The 24,797-nt window shown below is 37.1% G+C and overlaps 1 protein-coding gene across 3 annotated transcripts in view; it reads right to left on the bottom strand.

Annotated features, from left to right (window-relative positions):
• Positions 1-24,797, bottom strand: part of LOC133616696 (guanine nucleotide-binding protein G(q) subunit alpha-like) — an 85,240-nt gene that overhangs the window by 23,669 nt on the left and 36,774 nt on the right. For 2 of the 3 annotated variants that reach the window (XR_012050804.1, XM_061976263.1), the window contains exons 2-5: positions 18,601-18,785; positions 18,244-18,398; positions 14,787-14,915; positions 3,842-3,971 (exon numbers count right to left, since the gene is read on the bottom strand). Coding sequence is in view for 2 of the 3 variants with exons in the window: in XM_061976263.1 (XP_061832247.1) it covers positions 3,842-3,971; positions 14,787-14,915; positions 18,244-18,398; positions 18,601-18,785 (599 nt within the window). In the remaining variant the exon portion in view is untranslated. Of the gene's footprint in view, positions 1-3,841; positions 3,972-14,187; positions 14,317-14,786; positions 14,916-18,243; positions 18,399-18,600; positions 18,786-24,797 lie in introns of all 3 variants that reach the window. The other variant, XM_061976262.1, reaches the window with a different exon arrangement.

The raw sequence follows: 24,797 nt of genomic DNA on the forward strand, positions 1-24,797 counted from the left end.
ATGATTTTAGGATTTTTAAACAAATATACCTTTTTACCTTTTAAATGTCTTCCTCTTCTTTCCTGACAATTTAAATCAATGTTCAAGTATTTTTTTTTTTTTTATTGTAAAGAATAATAAATATTTTAGCTTCTGTTTTTTCGACGAAGAATATTTGTGAAATATTTCTTCAAACTTACTATGATTAAAATTCAAAAAAATTATTCTGGCAAATCTAGAAAATCTGTAGAATCAAATTTAAATCTTATTTCAAAGTATTTTGAATTTCTTTTAAAATTTTTGTTCTGGAAAATCTAGAAGAAGTACTGATTTGTCTTTGTTAGAAATATAGCTTGGTCCAATTTGTTAAATATTCTAACAAAGTGCAGATTGGATTTTAACCAATTTAAAACATGTCATCAAAATTCTAAAATGTATCTTAATCAGGAAAAATTACTAATGATGTTCGATACATTTTTTTTTTTAATTTTTTCAAAAAGATTCAAATTAGCTAGTTTTTCTCTTTTTTGTCGGTTGAATTTTGAATTTTAAAGAGTCGAAATTGAAGATAAACTATGTTTCAAAATTGTATTTTAATATTTTTTGTGTTTTCTCCTCTTTTAAACCGTTCAATTAAGTGTTTTTTTCATAATTTATTCTCTACAAAAAACCCTTCCGTAAAAGGAAAAAAAAATGTACGACGGAATGACAGACAAATACCCATTTTTTTATATATATAAATGTATTTATTTAGCTATTCTTGTTTAAATCACACTTACGTGTAACTTACAAATGACAATATATTTATTTATTTAAGTGTGTATCAAACTGGTAGCCCTTCGCATTAATCAGTACCCAAGAAGTAGTTTTTGGTTTCAAAAAGTTTAGTGACCCCTGTACTAGGGCATCAAATCAGTGTCAGTTGAGTCGGTCCATAGGTTGCCTGTAGGGATTTTTAATGTCCAGCAGATGTCAGTATTTAGTGACACAGTATCAATACAGTTTTGCAATGTGTCGAAACGCTTCATGACGCTTCATCAACCCATCACTAGGTAATATACTACAGAAAGACTTGCAAGAAATACAGATCTGCCCTAGTGCAGCTGGAAGAGGCTCCGAGAGGGACTAGCAGTAGAAAATGGATGGATGGATGGGTGGATAATTATGTTGATGTGATGAAATCAGAGCTTTTTAAAAACAAAGCATGTTTTCATTGGCCTGTGGGGTCAAAGCCTTTGTCTTAGAACTGTTAACACGGCGAGCTAATCCCTTGGACACTTTGGTGCCTAAACACTGCTCAGCCATTCAGAAACACCTCAATAATAACTTCACGTCACATACCAGTGTGCAAAATCCTTCATTGACAAAGCTTAATCATGGACTTGGGGTAAAAAAAAAAAATTATCTGCGTATTAGGATGCGTAATAAATGTAGGGCCGAAAATTATTAGGCCAATAATGACATCGCAGCAATAAGTCTTATAACATTACAAAATAGCTCAGATAGCCGATAACAAAATGTGCTGTAGGTGGGTTAAGGTGACAAAATCAAGCGCTCTTTTTTCCCTACATGCTGTGCTGACACCTTTAAACTCTTTGTAAACCAAACATGGCGTCGACTGTACGAGACTTCTTTGCTGCTTCAGAAGAAGACTCTCCGCGTGCTATTTGCACCAAATGTTCTGCAGTAACTCAGTGAGGAGGGATAAAACATCCAACCTTATCAGCAACTTGAAACGCCAGTATGGCTACGACTAGGGCCGCGACGATTAATCGATTCATTTGATTAAATTGTCGCTTCTATTTATTGTTTAAGGACTGTAAATAATAAAAAATGGATCAAATCCGAACCGCATTAAAAAAGATAAAACAAGTTAAATAGAGGCTGAAAGATGGCAAAACAAAGTAAAAGTTAAATAGGTTAGGTAAGATAAATAGAAGGTAAAATGCGGTAAATAAAGTCAAAGAAGGTAAATAGGAGAGATCCGAAGGTAATTGGAAGGTAAAATATGGTAAAACAAAGTAAAAGTTAAACAGAAGGTAAAATAAGGTAAATAAAGTCAAATAAGGTAAATAGGAGGTTACCGAAGGTAAATGGAAGGTAAAATATGGTAAAACAAAGTAAAAGTTAAACAGAAGGTATAATTAGGTAAATAAAGTCAAAGAAGGTAACCGAAGGTAAAAAAAAAAAAAAGGTAAAAGAAAGGTAAATTGAAGGTTATGGCAAGAAGAAGAATATTTTTTTAATTTGAACTATTTCTCCTAAAATACGCAATGAGGCTTAATAGTGTTTTATCCGATTACTCCATTAATGCAACAAACTACCGCATTTTTCAGACTGTACTTAAATCATTTTCTCAAAAATTGACAGTGCGTTTTATGTACAAATTAATTCTGGTTGTGTTTATCGTCCTCGAAGCAATTTTATTTGGTATATGGTGTAATGATAAGTGTGAATAAGTGTGCAATTTAAGTGGACCCCGACTTAAACAAGTTGAAAAACGTATTGGGGTGTTACCATTTAGTGGTCAATTGTACAGAATATGTACTTCATTGTGCAATCTACTAATAACAGTTTCAATCAATCAAACCAGTAGATGGCAGTCACACATAAGTCACTAACGGTGTTACAAAAAAGGTCAGTGAGAACAATACATAACGTTGGCTATACAAACCCTTTATTTATTTAATCAAAAATATTGAAATTCAATGACTTGCAAACAGCTAAAATGATGTACAAAGCAAACTATAACCCGCTACCCAAGAATGTACAACAACTCTTCTCAAAAAAAGAAGAAAAATAAAAACCTTTGAGCAAAAACTAAATTAAAACATTTGTATGCACGTACAACATTTAAGAGCCTTAGTATATCAGTATGTGGATTTAAACTATGGAATGTGTTGAGCAAAGAAGTTAATGTACTGATATGATCCAGTTTAAGAGGCTGTGGTTACAAAGTAGAAGAAAGAAACATTTTGTGAAATACATTCAACTTTATTGATGAGATATCCTTCATCCCAGTATGTTAATCATGGCTGATTTAATTATCTATTGCAAGAATTGCTGTACTAATAATTCACTGATGTAATTGTGTTACAAAAAGAAGTGAACATATGTATTAGTATGTGTGCTGAAGTGGGAAAGGGGTAGGAATAAATTAGCTTTGCTTCTTCCTACTCCTTTTCGGACATATAAAGAGAAATGACATGAAATGATGTGATGTATTATATTTTGTGTTCGTGTTTGAAATAAACTAATCTCCACTCATTCATCATTCCAAGAAACTTTTGTGAGTTTTACAATATAACTAAAACCATTGTGACTTACTAAACCGTCCCATGTGTGATTTCTGTATGAAAGTTTTACATGTTATTGTATTGTAGTCAATTATTACCTTACAATGGCATTCAGTAAATTCAGCAAAACGTCACCGTGGAGTTATTGAGTCTGTTTAGCCTATTGGAGAGCTAGCTTCCGCAGCTAGTGTGTTTTGCTTGATCATCCGTTTTACTGCCGTGTTATAGACACCGTTTGGAAACAATTAAGGTACGTAAATAAATATATTTCTGTGTAAATAACTCATTTTACAACGTATACATCTGCGGCTTATATATAGTCTAGTGCAACTAGTATATGGAAAATGTTTTTTTTTTCTATCAAATTTAGTGCCGGTGCGTCTACAGTCCGTAAAATATGGTATTTTCGACTCTTTTTTACCTCCAGTTGAATCTTCATGAATAATATAGATGTTAATAAGTTATTGGTATGGAGAAGCAGGACGTGATTTGTATCGGCTTGAAAAAAGATCAATTGTGCATCCCCGGAAAATATGCAGAAAAAGCCCACAAAAAGTGCTTCTCACCTCGTTGTCCGACTCCACCAGGACCTGGTCGTACTCGCTGAGCGCCACCAGAAACATGATAGAGGTGACGTTCTCAAAGCAGTGGATCCACTTCCTCCTCTCTGACCTCTGACCGCCCACATCCACCATTCTGAACGACGGAGGCATGCCAAACAAGGCAGGAAACAGTTCAAATGATTAGGTTACGCAACATTTGTTTTGTTTAACACAGAAAAGCATGCATATAGAATATATACAAAGGGAAACAGAATGCACATGGAGCAAGTCCATTCAATTTGAAGAGAAACGTGATATTCATGCAGGAAATTCACAGCTGCAAAGGAGGGTAAGAAGGGACTGCAGCTATGTATTTACTAAAGCACGGCAAACACCTCTTTGACAGCAAGAATATGAGCAGGAAAAAGATGGCTGAAGAATCTGCACAGCCAGCGTGTGTGTAAACAGTGCCCTTCTTCACTTCCTACTCTGCAGAAGAGCAGACAGTCAATCTGTGACTGCCTCAGCACTGAGACAAGAGCAACAGCTTGGTGGCGTCTTATTAAATGATCTAAGACTGGGGTGTCCAAAGTGCGGCCCGGGAGCCGTTTGCAGTCAAACGCGGTCGAGTTTTGTTAGCCTGCAACATATTGTCAAGAAAAAAACCCGTAAGAAAAAAAGTGCAAAAATATGTAACGTAATATGAAAAAAGCTAAAAAATAAAAATACAAATAAAAAAGTGATGTAGTATGTGGGGGACTTTTTGATTTTTGATTTTGTAGAAAAAAATTGCTACAAAGACATACAGTACAGACCAAAAGTTTGGAGACACCTTCTCATTCAATGTGTTTTCTTTATTGTCATGACTATTTACATTGTAGATAGTCACATCAATACAATTAATTTATTTATTACCTGTCAAAACCACCAATGTTTGCCTGTAAATAAATTAAATACATTTTGTCCTTCTTTTCTGACGTCTTCTCGGCGCCATTTTGTTTGTTTTTGCTACTGCAGCAATGGAGTCGCCCGACAAGCCTCCATGGGCAACACTGGAAATGTGGGCTCATTAAAGGAGTGCCCCGAGTTTCGTGATTCAATCAAACAAACGGGACAGTGATGAATGGACACGGAGATGACAGAAAAGCTACGTCTGCCAAAAATCCAACTTTTGTGTAAATATCTTGATACATACAGTACAGGCCAAAAGGATGGACACACCTTCTCCTCATTCAATGATAAATGATAAATGGGTTGTACTTGTATAGCGCTTTTCTACCTTCAAGGTACTCAAAGCGCTTTGACACTACTTCCACATTTACCCATTCACACACACATTCACACACTGATGGAGGGAGCTGCCATGCAAGGCGCTACCAGCACCCATCAGGAGCAAGGGTGAAGTGTCTTGCTCAGGACACAACGGACATGACGAGGTTGGTACTAGGTGGGGATTGAACCAGAGACCCTCGGGTCGCGCACGGCCACTCTTCCACTGCGCCACGCCATGTTTTCTTTATTTTCATGACTATTTACATTGTAGATTGTCACATCAAAACTATGAATGAACACATGTGGAGTTATGTACTTAACAAAAAATAGGTGAAATAACTGAAAACATGTTTTATATTCTAGTTTCTTCAAAATAGCCACCCTTTGCTCTGATTACTGCTTTGCACACTCTTGGCATTCTCTCCATGAGCTTCAATCACACCTGTGAAGTGAAAAAATGTTCAGGTGACTACCTCTTGAAGCTCATCGACATAGTAGACATAATCAGGTACCAATAGTTTAGAAAAGTAGGTTTTGCATAATAAGTCCTCATTGAAAAGTTTTTTTAATTGATTTACGAAACTTATGAATCGATGTGGAATTGATGTAAATCGTTTTTTTTTGTGGACCCCAATTGTTTTTAGCATGAAATATTAGATGTGAAGTAATTGGAGCTTTAAGTAGATCAATAATTCATAACAATGCTTTTGATTCATTATTATACTTAGAAATATGTCAGTAAAAAAATAAATAAATCTGACTTCAGGTCTTGGGGATCTAAAGGCCCCCCACTCATAAAAGTTAAAAAAATAAGTTACCGTATTTTCCGCACTATAAGGCGCACCTAAAAACCACAAATTTTCTCAAAAGCTGACAGTGCGCCTTATAACCCGGTGCGCTTTATATATGGATTAATATTAAGATTCATTTTCATAAAGTTTCGGTCTCGCAACTTCGGTAAACAGCCGCCATCTTTTTTCCCGGTAGAACAGGAAGCGCTTCTTCTTCTACGCAAGCAACCGCCAAGGTAAGCACCCGCCCCCATAGAACAGGAAGCGCTTCTTCTTCTACTGTAAGCAACCACCTGCCCGCGTAGAAGAAGAAAAAGCGCGCGGATATTACCGTACGTTTCATTTCCTTTGTGTGTTTACATCTGTAAAGACCACAAAATGGCTCCTACTAAACGACAGGGATCCGGTTCATGAAAAGACGCAATCTCTCCATCCGCACACGGATTACTATTTCACAGCAACTGATATTCCTGTGAACCGCACTGTGGATACAACGGGAGCACGTACGGTGAATATTCGCACCACAGGGAATGAGAAGTCATCCTTCACTGTGGTTCTAGCTTGCCATGCTAATGGCCAGAAACTTCCACCCATGGTGATATTCAAAAGGAAGACCTTGCCAAAAGAGACCTTTCCAGCCGGCGTCATCATAAAAGCTAACTCGAAGGGATGGATGAAGAAAAGATGAGCGAGTGGTTAAGGTAAGTTTAAGTTTACGCGAAGAGGCCGGGTGGCTTTTTTCACGCAGCTCCGTCCATGTTGATATACGATTCCATGCGCGCCCACATCACGCTGGTTTTAATATATTATTAAAGTTTGACTGACCTATCTGACTGTTTTTTTGACATTCCTTTAGCGCAGTTAGATGCGGCTTACAACACGGGGCGTCTTATAGGTGGACAAAGTTTTGAAATATGCCGTTCATTGAAGGCGCGGCTTATAACCCAGGGCGCCTTATGGTGCGGAAAATACGGTATATATCAATATATTACATTTTTACTTTGCAATCTTCTATCTTTACAGATCTATCCGTTGATAATGTTTTTTTATTTTTTGAACAATGACTGTTTTAAAGAAGAAAAAAAAAACAGCCTGCATGGCAGTTTTGTGTTATTGGAGTCAACATTGCAACTTTTTCTCGTTACATTTCACCTGTTTGCTCTTTTACTCCACTTGTGTTTTTTTTGTAGTAGTATTTTTTTAAATGTCCCGTGGGCCATTAAAAAAATAGCTACCCGGGCCACACTTTGGACACCCTTGCTCTATATTACCACTAATCACTGATCTTCTATCCAAGTACTAGGTGGATGTGCCATATTTGCAGAGTGCTTGTTACTAGCGTCCGTACAGCAGTCATTGATGGCGCAATACGAGCGCACATTTCCTAAGATGTGTTCCATAAGTGGCGATGTGTGTAATGTCTTGCTAAAGCCGGAGCCATTGAGCGTGTGGTGAGTCACCGTCAGCAGCACAGCCTCTCAGCTCGCCGCAGTCGAGCAGCTGGGAAGCTCTTGAGCACAACCACATTGCAGGCGCAGTTATTTCCAGCCTTGCCAAGCGTAGGAGGAAGCTGACATGATAGCTTCCTATCGATTTGCACTCTACTGTAATCACTCTCGCTCGCTAAGTCCATTTCGAGCCTCTCTTTGTTTGTGTTTTTGCAAGAGCGAGAATGGAAGATGTTCTATGTCTTGGTGGCTCGCCTGCTTTTTTGGGCCAACCCTTGGAAGGTTGTGGATAACAGAGGAAAAAAATCAAACAAAAGGCTGTAAAAACTAGACATCGACCCATATGTTTTTTTGCCAGGGTTGATACTGATTAGTAGTCAAGGAGGCCGATAACAGATATTTGGAATAGATATTAATTTGCCGACACATGAATAGTACACGTCAGTAAGCAGCTGGACTTGGCTTTAAACTGTTTTTTTTAACATTTAGGAAAAGACGGACCAGTCGCGACCATGTTTTATAGTGTTAATATATAATAATATAGATTCAATATTCCTCTTTAAATCAAGACTCAAAACACACCTATTCCTGACTGCTTATTCACTGTAAATCTTATCAATAGAGATGTCCGATAATATCGGCCGATAAATGCGTTAAAATGTAATATTGGAAATTATCGGTATCATTTTTTTTTTTTTTATTAAATCAACATAAAAAACACAAGATAGACTTACAATTAGTGCACCAGCCCAAAAAACTCCCTCCCCCATTTACACTCATTCACACAAAAGGGTTGTTTCTTTCTGTTATTAATATTGTGGTTCCTACATTATATATCAATATATATCAATACAGTCTGCAGGGATACAGTCCGTAAGCACACATGATTGTGCGTGCTGCTGGTCCACGAATAGTACGAACATTTAACAGTTAATTTTACTCATTTTCATTCATTACTAGTTTCTATGTAACTATTTTTATATTGTTTTACTTTCTTTTTTATTCAAGAAAATGTTTTTAATTTATTTATCTTATTTTATTTTATTATTATTTTTTAAAAGTACCTTATCTTCACCATATCTGGTTGTCCAAATTAGGCATAATAATGTGTTAATTCCACAACTGTATATATCGGTTGATATCGGTATCGGTAATTAAAGAGTTGGACAATATCGGAATATCGGAAAAAAGCCATTATCGGACATCCCTACTTATCAAGCTTTGTTGTTGTTATTGTTGTTTTCATCCAATTGATTTTATTGTGTACGGTGTGCTTGAGTGCCTAGAAAGGCGCCTTATAAGTAATATGTAATATTATTATTATTATGAAGCGCTAATGTGGTTAATTTAGCAGCAAGTGATTTCACAGCACAGACATTTGCATTTCAAAATATGGGAAATCTCCTGGGAAAATTGTTTAAAATGTCTCTACATAACTCATACATAACTCGCCGTCTACTCAATTGCATCGCAGTTTATGGTTTTATGTTTCCTTGTGAAATACTGCAAACATTTCAATAAAAACAGTTCTGGGTTCCTGAGAGTTGATATATTTTTCTTTAACTTCTTCCTGGAAGTTAAGGAAAGTATGAGAATGTGTGAGCTGCTGTCTGCTCTTCTTTACTTTTATAATATAAAATAATATACAGTACAGACCAAAAGTTTGGACACACCTCATTCAATGTGTTTTCTTTATTTTCATGACTATTTACACTGTAGATTGTCACATCAAAACTATGAATGGACACATGTGGAGTTATGTTCTTAAGTTAAAAGTTAAAGTACCAATGATTGTCACACACACACTAGGTGTGGCGAAATTATTCTCTGCATTTGACCCATCACCCTTGATCACCCCCTGGGAGGTGAGGGGAGCAGTGGGCAGCAGCGGTGGCCACGCCCGGGAATCATTTTTGGTGATTTAACCCCCAATTCCAACCCTTGATGCTGAGTGCCAAGCAGAGAGGTAATGGGTCCCATTTTTATAATCTTTGGTATGACTACAGGGTTTGAACTCACAACCTACCGATCTCAGGGCGGACACTCTAACCACTAGGCCACTGAGTAGGTGAAGAAAACAAGGTGAAATAACTGAAAACATGTTTTATATTCTAGTTTTTTCAAAATCGCCACCCTTTGCTCTGATTACTGCTTTGCACACTCTAGGCATTCTCTCCATGAGCTTCAAGCACACCTTTGAAGTGAAAACTATTTCAGGTGACTACCTCTTGAAGCTCATGGAGAGAATGCCAAAAGTGTGCAAAGCAGTAATCAGAGCACAGGGTGGCTATTTTGAAGAAACTAGAATATAAAACATATTTTCAGTTATTTTTTTGTTAAGTACATAACTCCACATGTGTTCATTCATAGTTTTGATGTGACAATCTACAATGTAAATAGTCATAAAAATAAAGAAAACATTGCATTGAATGAAGAGAAGGTGTGTCCATCCTTTTGGCCTGTACTGTATGTATCAAGATATTTACACAAAAGTTGGATTTTTGGCAGACATAGATTTTCTGTCATCTCCGTGTCCATTCATCACTGTCCCGTTTGTTTGATTGAATCACGAAACTCGGGGCACTCCTTTAATGAGCCCACATTTCCAGTGTTGCCCATGGAGGCTTGTCGAGCGACTCCATTGCTGCAGTAGCAAAAACAAACAAAATGGGGCCGAGAAGACGTCAGAAAAGGACAACATTTATTTAATTTATTTACAGGCAAAAATTGGTGGTTTTGACAGGTAATAAATAAATAAATTAATTGTATTACAATACATTTTAATTTGTTTATTTATTAAAAGCCCTGTCAGATATCAAAATATATTAAGGGAGAATTATAGACAATGAAAGTAATTCGTATTTTTAAGTTTTTTGTTTTTTTAAAAGAGCAAAAGGTTTTGTGCCTTACCATCTTTGTCACCAATTATCTTATTTTTTTAATACTAAATACTTGTATTTTATGTGTACAGTGGGAAAGGAAAACATGTTAAGACCCCTTTAAATTTTTCTCTCGTTTTCATTGCAGCCGTTTGTGAAAATCAAGAGAGTTCATTTTATTTCTCATTAATGTACACTCTGCACCCCATCTTGACAGAAACAAACAGAAATGTAGAAATCTTTGCAAATATATATATAAAAAAAATAAAAAATCTATGAGCACATTTACAGAAGTATTCACAGCCTTTGGTCAATATTTTATTGATGCACCTTTGGCAGCAAGTCTTTTTGAATACGATGCCACAAACTTGGTACACCTATCTTTGGGCAGTTTCGCCCATTCCTCTTTACAGCACCTCTCAAGTTCCATCAGGTTGGATGGAAAGCATTGGTTTTCATCCAAGATGTCTCTGTACATTGGTGGATTCATCTTTCCCTCTATTCTGACTAGTCTTCCAGATCCTGCCACTGAAAACCATCCCCACAGCACGATGCTGCCACCACCATGCTTCACTGGAGGGATGGTATTTCCTCCAAACATGACGCCTGGCATTCACGCCAAAGACTTCAATATTTCTCTCATCAAACCTAGAATTTTGTTTCTCATGGTCTGAAAGTATTTTGGGTGCAGTTTGGCAAACGTTTTACTGAGAAATGGCTTCCGTCTGGCCACTCTACCATACTGGCCTGATTGGTGGGTTGCTACTTCTGGAAGGTTCTCCTCTCTCGACAGAGGAATGCTGTAGGTCTGACAGTGACCACCAGGTTCTTGGTCACTTCCCTGACTAGACTAAAATGAATGCAGCAAAGGCTGTAACAGCTGCCAAAGGTGCATCAACAAAATATTGAGCAAATAGTCATAATACTTATGTACATTTACATTTGATCTTTAAGACATTTTCCCAAAATTCTACATTTCTGATTTTTTTTCTGTCAAAGATGGGGTGCTGAGTGTACATTAATGAGAAATAAAATAAATGTAGTAAATGGCTGCAATAAAACAAAGACTGAAAAATGTAAAGGGGTCTGAATACGTTCCTACCAACTGTATATATTGTATCTGCTGATGTACTTCTGTTGTAGTTGTGTAAAAAAACAAAAACAAAAAAAAATGCCAAATGTTGGCGCCGATATGAAGCTTTTGGGAAGTTTTCATATACACATTCCTCAATAAGTCAGCATTAGGGATGTAAATCGTTATTTTTTTTTATATACCAATTCCCTACCGATACATACAGTATCTGCACTCTTATCAGGACTATATGTCATTTGGTGTAAATAAATATGTTAAAAGATGCACTTTTTTATTACCACAAGAGGGGTACCAGCAGGGTCATGTAACATATTGCAGCAGGAAAGTCTTCAATCAACACCTGCCTTTTATGCCTCAAATCATTTGGTTGTTTCCATTTTCACACAAGTGTGTGAAATCCCAGTTCACAGGCTTTGTATCTAATTCAACTGTTGACCATACGCTGTGTGCCTCTCACGTACACTAGGGGGAACAATTGTGGTCATTTCAGCTTGTTTAACTATGTGGGATTGCATAGAAGAAGCGAATGCTACATGCTAAAAACATTGCGCTAGTTGATCTCATTATTTACAGGAGCTCTGGGATCTAACGGATTACTACAAATTCCGCAGCTATTTTGTGTGGTTGGTAATGTTTTAATGTGTTTCGGCAACATCTGCTTTGGTTCTTGTAGTTATGGTGATCATCAGGGACATAACAAAACAGAGCTCTAAGGTCAAACACAATCCATTCTTATTCCTTTTTGTTCACATTTACGACAATAATGCAGTTTTAATTAGTTTTCGAGTCAACTGTCACCCCAAAGAGTGTTATCAACTGTGCAGGAAAGTGCAAAAAAAACTAAACAACCGTCATAAAACGACAAAACAAATGCATGTGCCAGTGAGGAGAGTCTCTGCCAAAAGACTTGAATGATCGTGGTGGACTGATTGACGCTTCAGCATACTATAGTCACGACTAGCCATTTGTATTGGCATTAGAAAGAAAAAAGTACACAACAAAGAAAAAAACTAAGACTGTTCACACCCTAACCCAGTTCTTCTCAAACAGTGGGGCGGTGAGATCCAAGCTACCCGGGGAAAATGCTTTATCAGTATCACGCTTAAAACCCTGTTTGGAAAAGTTGTACACTACAAAATGTGCTCATTGTAGCCATTAACCCTGACGTCCTTGTTTTAATAAAAAAAATTAAATAAAATCAGTACAATTGTTTTATTCTTTCATGATTTGTTGGTTAAAGTGTTTTATATATTGTACTCCTGAGTTAATGTTGCTGATCAAATTGAATTTACTATTATTTATTGAGTTTATCTTATTTTTCAGTATGAAATGGTTCAATTCGCTCCAAAAATGTTTGTAATTTATAGCTTTAAAGCAGCTGCAGTACATCCAGAATGCTGCAGCTCGAGTCCTGACTAGAACCAGGAAATATGACCATATTAGTCCAGTGTTTAGTTGACTCCACTCCAACTTCCTGTTGCTCAGAGAATAGACTTTAAAACAGCTCTGCTTGTGTAAAAGTTTTTTCATGGTCAAAGTACATCTCTGGCATGTTAGGACCATATGAACCATCTCGGGCTCCAAGAACTTCAGGGAGTGGTCTCTTGCTGGTGCCCAGAGTCAGGCAGTGTTTCAGTTTTATGCTCCTAAAAACTGGAAAAGTCTTCCAGAATATGAGAGACAGGCTTCAACGTTGGCAATGTTCAAATCCAGTCTAAAAACGCTTTGATTTAATTAAGCATATGACAACTGAAAGTATTTTATCTACACTCTTTGATTGTAATTCAAATTCTGTTTTTAATTTGAATTATCCATGGCCCTGGAATGCTCTTCCAGACAACCTGAGAGCACCACAGTCTGTGGAAATATTCAAAAAACAACTGAAGACACATCTTTTCAAGAAAAGTTACAAATAGGGCTATTAGTTTTTATTGTATTCTTTGTGTATGTGTTATGTGTGCTTTTAACTTGCCATTGAAACACTTTGAGATTTAAAAAAAAGTAAAGTGCTTTATAAATAAAATGAATTATTATACATTTTTGATTATTTTACTTTCAATTTCCTGTTAAGTACTTGGATTTGCCTTGTGTACTAATTGTGCTCTACAAAAAAACTTGCTGGCCTTGCCTTTATATATGGATTTCATTTATTTTTCAATTTCAGGCACTTTAAATCTTTTCTGTTACAGACTAAAAAAAACAATGCTTAAGTTATTTGTTGTAAGTTGATCCGTATGTATTTCTTTAATGTTAAGGATACAATGTTGAGCAGAGGTGTACTTATAATAATTTTATGGACAAGTTATATTAAACTATACTTGGCTCTCACTTTCAAACGAACTGCGATCTCGCATAAGCTACCTCCGACTAATACATATACAAACGACACAAGGATAACGTTATAAAAGCAGTGTTTGGAAAAGCCTATGACTTCACTTACTAGTTTAACAACAGTACAATACAAAACAACCATAGCATCGGTTTTTAAAACCTGTCCTCCTCCAGGATCTCTTGCCGGTATGTGCATGCGAGACAACCGTGATTGACAGTTTGAACGCCACTCATCTTACGGCTGGTTGAAAAAGTTTGAATCCTGAACTGGTGAATTACAGCAGCTTTTAGAGGTGCTGGACATCAGAGGTTCCAGTTTCCCAACAAAATAACAACATTGTGCAGCTTAGAATGTGCCTAGACTAAAACTGCCACCGATTAACAAGCAGCTCTAGAGGTCTAGTAGAATTTTAGTAGACATAGTGCACAATACATTGGAAGCTGGAATGGGTTTATAGGATAACATGGAGCCGACCTTTGGACATCTGATGGAAACAAAAGCACTTGTATGGGCGGGCTGAAGTTAGTCAAAGTGGTGCAATGCTTTCAAATCTACCTGAAAATGATGCTTTGCAAGTCGAAAGGGTATTCTATGATCCCAGTGGTTGGGATACGAACCCTAAGCACATCCTGTTGAGTTGGCAGATAGGACGATTCAGCAATACGATCCAGATCGCTAAGATAGCTGGAGATCGGAAGGACAGCGAGAGAGGAGGAAAGAAAGAAGAAAAGTGAAGCATGGCAGCAGATACAGCACACAAACCCTCCAAAAGCAAGTGGTTGAGTACAGATGTAACCAGAGGGAACATTCCTGAGGAACAAGAGGGAATTAAATGAAATGTTGTGCCAGAAACCCACAAAGGAATTACAGCTTAATCCATGATGGCAGTTCCCAAAGACAGATTTACACTCTTAACGATTGTGCGTACAAAAACAGGGAATGTGACTTCAAGTACATCAATAAGAGACACCCTAGTACTCAGCAGGCTAACTTGTAGTTCTGGACTCTAGTCTTTTGGGAGGCTACCATCAGGGATGCGTATACAGTATGTAGCAGCCCAAGCTCAGCTTGTGGAAGACGGCGGCGTCGACAGCTCTTTGCTGTCCGGCAGACAGCCAACCAGAGACCTGGTGGGCGGAGCTCGTCGCCAGTACCTGAAGATTATATTCTCCAGGTCAAAGGGGTACTCAATTATGCCGGTGGTGGGCACTCGAACCCGCAGCACATCTTGCTGGGTGGGCACGTACCCTGACGTCGTTATTCGTTCTAAATCGTTAAGGTAACTGTGGATGGGGAGGAATATATGACAGGGATGCAACAGCAAAATCTTAATAAAAGGCTAACACAGGCAACACATAATCAAAATCAGTTGCATATCAAAGAAAATATTGCAACAGACAAAATCTGTCAGATAGGTACTAATGTAACAATATGTAGGATTTTTTGCTATTGTATTGAGTGTGTACATTTTATATACAGTATATATATATATATATATATATATATATATATATATATATATATATATATATATATGGTAACAATTTAGTATGGGGAACACATTCACCACTAATTAGTTGCTTATTAACAAGCAAATTAGTAACATATTGGCTCTTAATTAGTCATTAAGTACTTATTAATGCCTTATTCTGCATGGCCTTATTATACAACCAGTAAGCCATTAACTAAGAGTCTTCCCTCAATAACCTCAGAATTATTGCTTATTAGTAACCCTAACCCTTATATGTTCCCCTAGTGTCCAAATAACTCTAAATTAAGTCTTTGTTACGTTAATAAGCAAATAATTAATGGTGAACATGTTCCCCATACTAAAGTGTTACCATATATATATATATATATATATATATATATATATATATATATATATATATATATATATATATATATATATATATATATATATATATATATATATACACACACACACACACACACACACACACACACACACACACACACACACACACACACACACACACACACACACACACACACACACATATATATATATACATATACATACACATATATAAAAATATACACACACAAAAATATAGTAGGAGTGCAACGGTACAGGTGACCCACGGTACGGTTTGGACCTTGGTTTTTGGACCACAGTTTCAGTTCATTTATAGTACTATTTTTGTGTTTAAAAACTTTTTCCAAACAAAATGTCTCTTTATTTTGCTTGTCAGCAAAGACTTTTCTTAAGTGACTAGTAACTAAACACAACACTTTCAAATAGTAAATTGTAGAGGTGGGAATCTTTGGGTACCTCTCAATTAGATTCAAATCCAATTTTTGGGGTGACGATTCGTTCAGAATTTATTCAACATGATTCTGCTAATATGATATTTGGTATATAAATTATAATAAAACCTTTTCAAAACAGGTTACAAAAGCTCCTCTTGGCTGCTGACGTACGACCTAAAAAAACTTAGTTTTAAAATTGTGTTTACAAAAATCGAGTGTTAATCTAATAAAAGAAAACAAAGCAACTATGGGTTAGTCTTAGAATAGTCTTAGAATCAAAATTTTAAAAAAATAAATTGTGATTTGTATGTTAATCGATTTTTATGGAGCACCCCTAGTAAATTGCCTTTTAATCCTTGACCACTCGTATACACCAGTTCTTCTCACCAGTGGTTTGGCATCACACCATAATGGCAAGTGGTGACCCAAAACGGACATTTACTAACTCAAATATCTTACTGTATATTTTAAGAAAGACATTCAAGTGCAGTTAGCATTTGAAGTAGTGAAAAATAATGTGTATAGGCATAAAACAAACTCAATGATCATTTTAGAAACAAGTTTTTAACCATCCATCCATCCATTTTCTACCGCTTGTCCCGTTCGAGGTTGCGGGGCGTGCTGGAGCTTATCTCAGCTGCATTCGGGCACCCTGTACAAGTCGCTAACTCATCCCAGGGCCAACACAGATTTTAGAAACAGGTTTTTAACCATAAATTGTAAATAAAAACTAATCTTTTGACAAACGCAAACTCTAAAGTGTCTGCAGAGGTTTTTAGTATTTGGTATATCTGACGACGACAAGTATAAAAGTGTGATTAACAATATTTGAATATATATATATATATATATATATATATATATACATACATATATATATATATATATATATATATATATATACACACAAATCTTTTAAATAACTGAACAGGTAAATGTAATCTCCCAGTCTAATCCAATAGTTCAGTCTAGGGTTGTCCCGACACCAATATTTTTGTACCGGTACCAAAATGTATTTCGATACTTTTCGATACTTTTCTAAATAAAAGGGGACCTGAAAAAATGGCATTATTGGCTTTAATTTAACAAAAAATCTTAGGGTACATGAAACATATGTTTCTTATTGCAAGTTTGTCCTTAAATAAAATAGTGAACATACGAGACAACTTGTCTTTTAGTAGTAAGTAAACAAACAAAGACTCCTAATTAGTGATTTTCCATTCTATTAGTATGTCAAATTTATTAAGGACAAATGGTAGAAAATGAAATATTAATCTACTTGTTCATTTACTGTTAATATCTGCTTACTTTCTGTTTTAACATGTTCTATCTACACTTTTGTTAAAATGTAATTATCACTTTTTCTTCTGTTTGGATGCTTTCCATTAGTTTTGGATGATACCACAAATTTGGGTATGGATCCGATACCAAGTAGTTACAGGATCACACATTGGTCATATTCAAAGTCCTCATGTGTCCAGGGACATATCACCTGAGTTTATAAACATAATATGAATTTTAAAAAAACAAAATTTTTTGTGACGATAAAAAATATCGCTGTAATCATAGTAGTATCAACTAGACACGCTCTTGTACTTGGTATCATTACAGTGGATGTCAGGTGTAGATCCACCCATGGTGTTTGTTTACATTGTGACGCCGGTGAGCTACAGTGTTTAGTGAAGCATGTTTAGCTATTCCTCGTCATGCAGGAATGATACGTGGAAGAAACTTTCTTTATTTGTCGCCACGGGGGCGAGAATTAGTGATTTAGAAGTAGCTAAAACACTGCCTACTGCGGCTGGACGTTAGCCGCTAACTAACTAGCCATGTCTGAAATCACCTCTTCCTGAGGGCGTTTCAGTCTTATAACTTCACCTTTATCTTTACTTTTTAAGCCATAATGCGTCCATTCTCCCTTTTCTGTCTACACACTGTCTGCTTATAAGTACTCGGTGATTGTGCGTTGCCGAAGATGCTCCTCTCCTTGTAAAACCAGCAATGTCACGACTTGCCCGTTTACAAAAAAAGGGGGGGCCGGGGACTGGTACTTTTTAGAGGCGGTATAGTACCGAATATGATTCATTAGTATCGCGGTACTACACTAGTACCGGTATACCGTACAACCCGAGTTCAGTCACATAGTTTTACCTGTCAGTCCGCATTGTGGGCGGATTGTGCTGTGCAGGGTGAACCGAACGATGCACCGTTACATCCCTAATATACAGAACAATTAGTTTGAATATTTTTAACCTATAACAGCATTAAGGTATCTTAGCCACAGCTACATGCAAACTAGTGGCATGTCTTTCTAGTATATTCAAAACAGACACATACTATTTGGTTGAGTCAGAGAGCTGGTACTCTCTCCTGCGGTCGTAGGCCTCCTGGATGCCAGGGTCAGCCCACAGCATCTTGATGGCTCCGATATAGGGCTGATCAAACGACGTCACCATCTCCACGTCCACCTCGCGCACCAGCTGTGCATTATTCTGGGAAAGACAGCCGAGGGTTAGCTTATAGAAGACGACTTCATGCAGAAACATTCACAAGTCAGATTTCAATGAGTAGCCTCAATCCTAAAATGATCCCAAACAAGTACTTAGCATGTTTCCTGGTAACTAAATGAATGTCTGATCACTCAGAGAAAATGCACACCAGCAAATATGAACATATTTACAACATGTTACGTACTTTGTTCTGTTCGAACTTGTAGGGTATCTTTAGGGTCTCGGTTGCGCGGATCATGGACTGCATGGACGTGAAGATGTTCTGGTAGACCAGCTTGGTGAAGCCCTTCTTGTCTTCATCGGTGTAGCCCGAGCCGTGAATTATTCGCATTTGTTTGATAAAAGTACTCTTGCCACTCTCGCCGGTACCTGAAGAAAAAAAGACAAAGTTTAGCCCACCAACACACAAACCATTCTTCACTAGACTTGTGAAATAAGTGATGATATTTCAGCGAGTGGCTATCTGTCTGACATCAGCAAAAACTTGCATCAAGAACCTCTGATATAAGCTCTCTGATACAAGCAGTCCTGTAACATGTTTACCCGTGCAAAGTTGGACAGCCAGTAAACAACATGTCCTCCAATAAGAAAACAAGATTGTTTTGTTGTATTTTAGTGAGGTCATTTACAAAAGGTAAACATAGGCCTGGGCGATAATTTGATTTTTTGTTGCAGACGATTTAAAAAAAAAAAAAAATTTAATTCATGTTTATTCTCCTTTTGCTCCGGCATACTTTTTGTCCACAGCAGTTTCCGTAGCTTCCACCCTGCCTCTTACTTAGTTATGGATTTTCACACACATAGCAAAACATTGCTAACGAGAGATAGATGTTTGTTCCAAAGAAAAGAAAGATGTTTGTCAGTGGTTTGGTTTTGCGGCAACAGGCGTGGAACAAATGACTGCACGCTGAAAAGTTTAGAAAAGGCAGCAGCACAACCAACTTACTCCAGCATCGGAAACCGAAGCATCCAGTCGTGTGCGGGAAAAGCAACTCTTTACGAGGCGAACAAGACCACAACAACAAACAAACCAACTGCAGCTAAAAAGCGGATTATTGTGGTGGAATTGTTGACACAAGGTATGTATGATGATGCCATGTACAATAAGAAAGCAGCACAGAGGAAAATGATCATTAAAGCGGTCGCTCTGCACAACGCTAAAGATGTGGCGCTCAAACAGTGGAAAAGCCTGCGTTCATCCACCCAATAAAACGCTGAACGTAAGCTATATGCTTTACCTAAAAAAAAAATATTAGTATCATAAAGTATATCGTACCAGTAATATTTTTAAAAGAAATGATGTCTGTGTGCTGTCTGTGCCTTACAATGAAGTATTTTAGTAAATAAAACCCTTGAAGACAAAATTGTTTGTTTTCTTGGCGGTCAGCCCCTCTAGATCCAACTACAGGATTTAGATAAAGGAGGGGTGAGCAGAACCCACGAAGGAACCCCCTCATTGGCTGTCGCGATATATAGTGAAGCGCGTGCACGGTGCAAACTTGTTTTTCGTGAAGCACAGCTGCCGAACACCCACCTGGAAAATACCTTTGCTTGCTGTTACAGCATATACTGCTAAAAAAAACAAAAAGAAGAAATCAGAGGAAGAAAAGAAAGATGCTGTACAACTAAAAAAAACAAAGAAGAGCCAAAACTCGAATAAATATTTGTCCGGCGTATTCAAGATGGAGGGCATTGCGGGCCAGTCTTGGACTAACTTTGGACGCGCAGGTTGCTGTTTTCCTTCTAGGCAGGTCATCTAATGTTCCATTTTCCTATACTTTGTGTGTATCCTTTTGCGTGGCAACGGGTGTTACCGATAGTGTGCAACAAAATTTGAACGAGGGGATCGTTCAATGCAACTTCAGACTGTCAACAACCTGTGCGTGTGCACCTACAGCGCTCCTGTGAAGTGAATTACATTTATATAGCGCTTTTTCTCAAGTGACTCAAAGCGCTTTACATTGTGAAAGCCAATATCGAAGTTACATTTAAAGCAGTGTGGGTGGCACTGGGAGCAGGTGGGTAAAGTGTCTTGCCCAAGGACCCAACGGCAGTGACTAGGATGGCGGAAGCGGGGATCGAACCTGCAACCCTCAAGTTGCTTGCACGGCCGCTCTACCAACAGAGCTATACCGCCCCTGTGTGCTGAGAGGGAGCAGGATTTACAGTGTGAATTCTGAACGGTTACACAAGATTCAAGTACTCCAGCTTTAAAATAATAATGACCTCTCAAATTCTGGGGTTTAAAAAAAAAAAGATTTTTGATTGAACTGTGATTGTTATTTGTAACATTCCGTAATCGATAAAAAAAAAAAAAAGTTCCTATTTTTTTTATTAATGTTGGTTGAAGTTTATTCCGAACATGTATAAACTCCAGTATGATACATCACATATTTTAATTTTTCTTTACAACATGTCCGAAAAGGATTAAATAGCAGTCATCATAGCAATTCCAGTACTAACTAACACATGTTGACTTCCTGTTCTTCATTTGTACATCATTTACACCAGTTCATTCTGAATACAACAGTTCTTCAGATAAATAGTTAAGTCAGTTATGATTCACATAATGAGATGAATAATATATCAGTTTCAATAAGTTTAATACGTCTGTCATAATTCTTCCTTGTACTTTGTAAACAATTTTAAACAGTTTCTTCAAGTGAATCCAAATCAATGTTTGATTTCTTTGCTTAATCCATTCCATCATTTAATTCCACATACTGATACACTAAAGGTTTTAAGTGTTAATTATATTATATAACAAGTGCGGCACAATGTCCTGTGATTGTGCTTGGCCTTATAAACGTATGCATGGTAGTCTATAGGCTACCAGGAGCTCGCAGCAACACACAAATAGCACACAAGCTAGACATCTGTAATAAGTGTCCTTCATTAAACAATATTGCACTGGAAAACAGCATATTTGCAAGAATCAAATATTCACAGTTGCATATACAAAGTATCCAGGGTAGAAGTGTATTAGTAACAAACGGGTCCGCATAATTCAATGTACTGCGTCGTGAACTTAACGTAATGAATTATGATGGCCAATAGGTGTCGTCAAAAAAGAACTACCACGCCACTTCATCATAAAAGACAGCATAAGTACATTCCAGATTTTCCAACATTCACCACAGTATATATAATTCCTGCTGATATCGTATTAGAAGATCATCGGTATCAGTCAATACTCAAGGCTCCAATATTGGAAGTGAAAAGATGTGTGTGGACACCCCTCATTTCTACTGTTGTGCCAAGGAGAGCAATCTGAAATGAACATGTAGTAATGCTTTGGAAAAAAGGTGGTACAAGCTGCTCGTTCAGAGGTTCCATTGTACTTCCTGGATATGGGAACTGCATACCTGCCAACTTTTGAAATCATAAAAACCTAGTAGCCAGGGTCCAGGGGCCGCAGGCCCCGGTAGGTCCAGGACAAAGTCCTGGTGGGGGGTTCAGGCTTCGCCCCCCGACGCAAAATGATTATTAGCATTCAGACAGGTTAAAATGTTGCTAAAACCATCACTTTTCTATCAGTCACAGTGACTTTTCAAAACAAAAATATTACAGCAAAAATCATATGGGTTGATTGACATGTTTATTCTGTAAGCTAACTTCAATAGTTTGAAATTATTTTGACAGTTAATGCCAGTTATCCTGTCAACCTTTCACAAGACTTCAATTTGTTCATTGAAAGTATAAACACTTTTTACAGTAAACAAATGGTAAAACAGTACTAAACAATTCCATAAAAAAAAAAAATTGGTGTCTTTATTAACTTTCTGCCTAGTTCAATTGTATGAAATATTCTGTGCCTAAAATTCACATTTCTATCACAATTATCATACTGTAAACATGGTAAGCTAACTTCATTAAAATTAATAGTCCTGTCAATAGCATGGAATTACAATTCAAATGTAGTTTTTTTGTAAGCCTTTCAAAAGAATTCAAAATATGAAAAATTAATGAAAATTAATTGAAGCCATCAGACACTTGAAAAGTGGCACATCACATCTCTAATGTAATCATTTGAACTTTTCAACAGAAATAGCACTGCAAAAATATTAAGGACATACTTCTGTATTTTGGTAGTTATGCTGTCAACATTTAACAAGATTTCTTCAACTTGGACTTGAAAGCATAAATAGTATAAACACTTTTAACAGTACTAAACAATTCCAATAGATAACATTGGTGTCATTACCTTTTTGTGGCTAAAATCCGAAAAACGTTGAAAGTTTTCCACTTGTATCGCTAGCAACGGCATTAGACTTGTGTTCTTTTGTCCCAACGTGGTCTTTTACATCACTAATTCCTCCGTGTCCGATGGAAAAATCTTGTCTGCACAAGGTGCAATTCGCGTAGTTTTCACCCTTTTTGGAACGGATAATTATTCCCGGATAGGCTTTTGAATATTCTTCACGGAATGACTGCAGTTTTCTTTTCGGATTAAGACTCGTTTGCGATTTTTCTCCGGCTGATTCCATGATCGTTCGCTCGTTTGGAAACAATGGCAACAGGTGCTTCGTGCTTGGCAGCGGTGCTATAAATAGCCTCGCGCATTTTAAAAAAAATTTTTTTTTTAATTAATGAAAAACCGTATTTTTTATCACTGCAACCGTAACCCGGAATAGGTTGATGAAAACCGTACTAATTACGGGAAAACCGGAGTAGTTGGCAGGTATGGAACTGAGACATCAGTCTCATTGTGCGCCGTGTTTGTGACTATTTTGTTGGACACACATAAAAGCAAGAATCTCTTGCAGGCATGACGGGCTTCATTCAACAGATCTCATTGTTCCAGTGTCTGCGTGGAACACCCGGCAGAAGCATTTCTCACGGTCAAGCTACTGTACATTCACTGGAGCTACTCTTTAGGGTTCATGCTAGTTCCCATGGCAACGCCAGCACCAGACTCATAAATACATGGCAAAAAAAACAAAACAAAAAACACTGGAGGATAGATTTCGTCATGTCTCCATGGGGCCAAGGCAAACATGCAACGCTAGTGAGAATTATTTTTTTCTCTCCTGTAAGTGCGCATACTTTTCACTGTGGTCACAGAGGTCCACAAGTTTACTGTACATGCTAACAGACGTGCAGAGAATTGTGTCACGACACTTGCAATGTGCTATATTGTTTCCTAGAGGTATATTTTTACAGGACACAGCAGACTAAAGTGCAATCCAAGAGATCTCTTTTACAAAAAGACGCACCACCCCCTGGGGAGCTGGAATCATATCCTGTACAATAAATGAAATGTTATGTAAATGCACCCCCACAACACACACATTGGAGAGAAACAGGGCTGGGGAAAATCGTCGATTTGATCGATATCTTCTCATTTTTAGCAATATTGATGCACAAGGCATAATATCAATCATTCCCCTCCATTAGTGCAGGCAGAAAAGACAGTGAGGGCCTTACTAACATGATATAATTACCCAATTCTCCGTACACCGGAAAGATACAAACAGTACGAGAAGACAGTGCAACTTTAGTTGGCAAAGATTTACGGCTGCACTCGCCTGAAACTGTTATTATTGATTATATATATTTTATAACTAAGAGTCTTGTTGAATCGCCGCTCAAGAAAAGACAGCAGGTCATTTTCATTACATTTTCATCTCCCCCACATGTCAAGTGCGCCATAAAAACAGAGTGGCCACTTCCGGCCTACACAATAAAATTGTAGCGCGTTACATCCTGTCTGACTGCGCTAACAAAATAAGACTCCCAGAAAAACAGCTTACATGTATACTGTTACTATCTTGCACTTGAAGAAACAATACCTGTATGCAATTTGCAGTGATCGGCCCATTTTCATGAAAAACTTCACCTAAAAACTCAACTTCAGTCCTAAAAAAACTTCACTGAAACTTTAAACTTGACTTAAAAACTTCACTGAAACCTTATACTTGACTTAAACACTTCACTTAAGCCCTAAAAAAAAACTTCACTAAAGCCCTAAAAAAACGTCACTTAAGCCCTAAAAAACTTCACTTAAGCCCTAAAAAACTTCACTTAAGCCCTAAAAAACTTCAATGAAGCCCTGAAAACCTTCACTTAAGCCCTGAAAACCTTCACTTAAGCCCTGGAAACCTTCACTTAAACTTAAAAAAAAAAATTCACTTAAAAATTTAACTCCAGCCCTAAAAAACTTCACTGAAACTTTAAACTTGACTTAAAAACTTCACTGAAGCCTTACACTTGACTTAAACACTTCACTTAAGCCCTAAAAAACTTCACTAAAGCCCTAAAAAAACGTCACTTAAGCCCTAAAAAACTTCACTTAAACCCTAAAAAACTTCACTTAAGCCCTGAAAACCTTCACTTAAACTTTAAAAAAAAACTTCACTTAAAAACTGAACTTCAGCCCTA

The sequence above is a fragment of the Nerophis lumbriciformis genome, linkage group LG14, assembly GCF_033978685.3.
Source record: "Nerophis lumbriciformis linkage group LG14, RoL_Nlum_v2.1, whole genome shotgun sequence".
In the NCBI taxonomy this organism is placed as follows: domain Eukaryota; kingdom Metazoa; phylum Chordata; class Actinopteri; order Syngnathiformes; family Syngnathidae; genus Nerophis; species Nerophis lumbriciformis.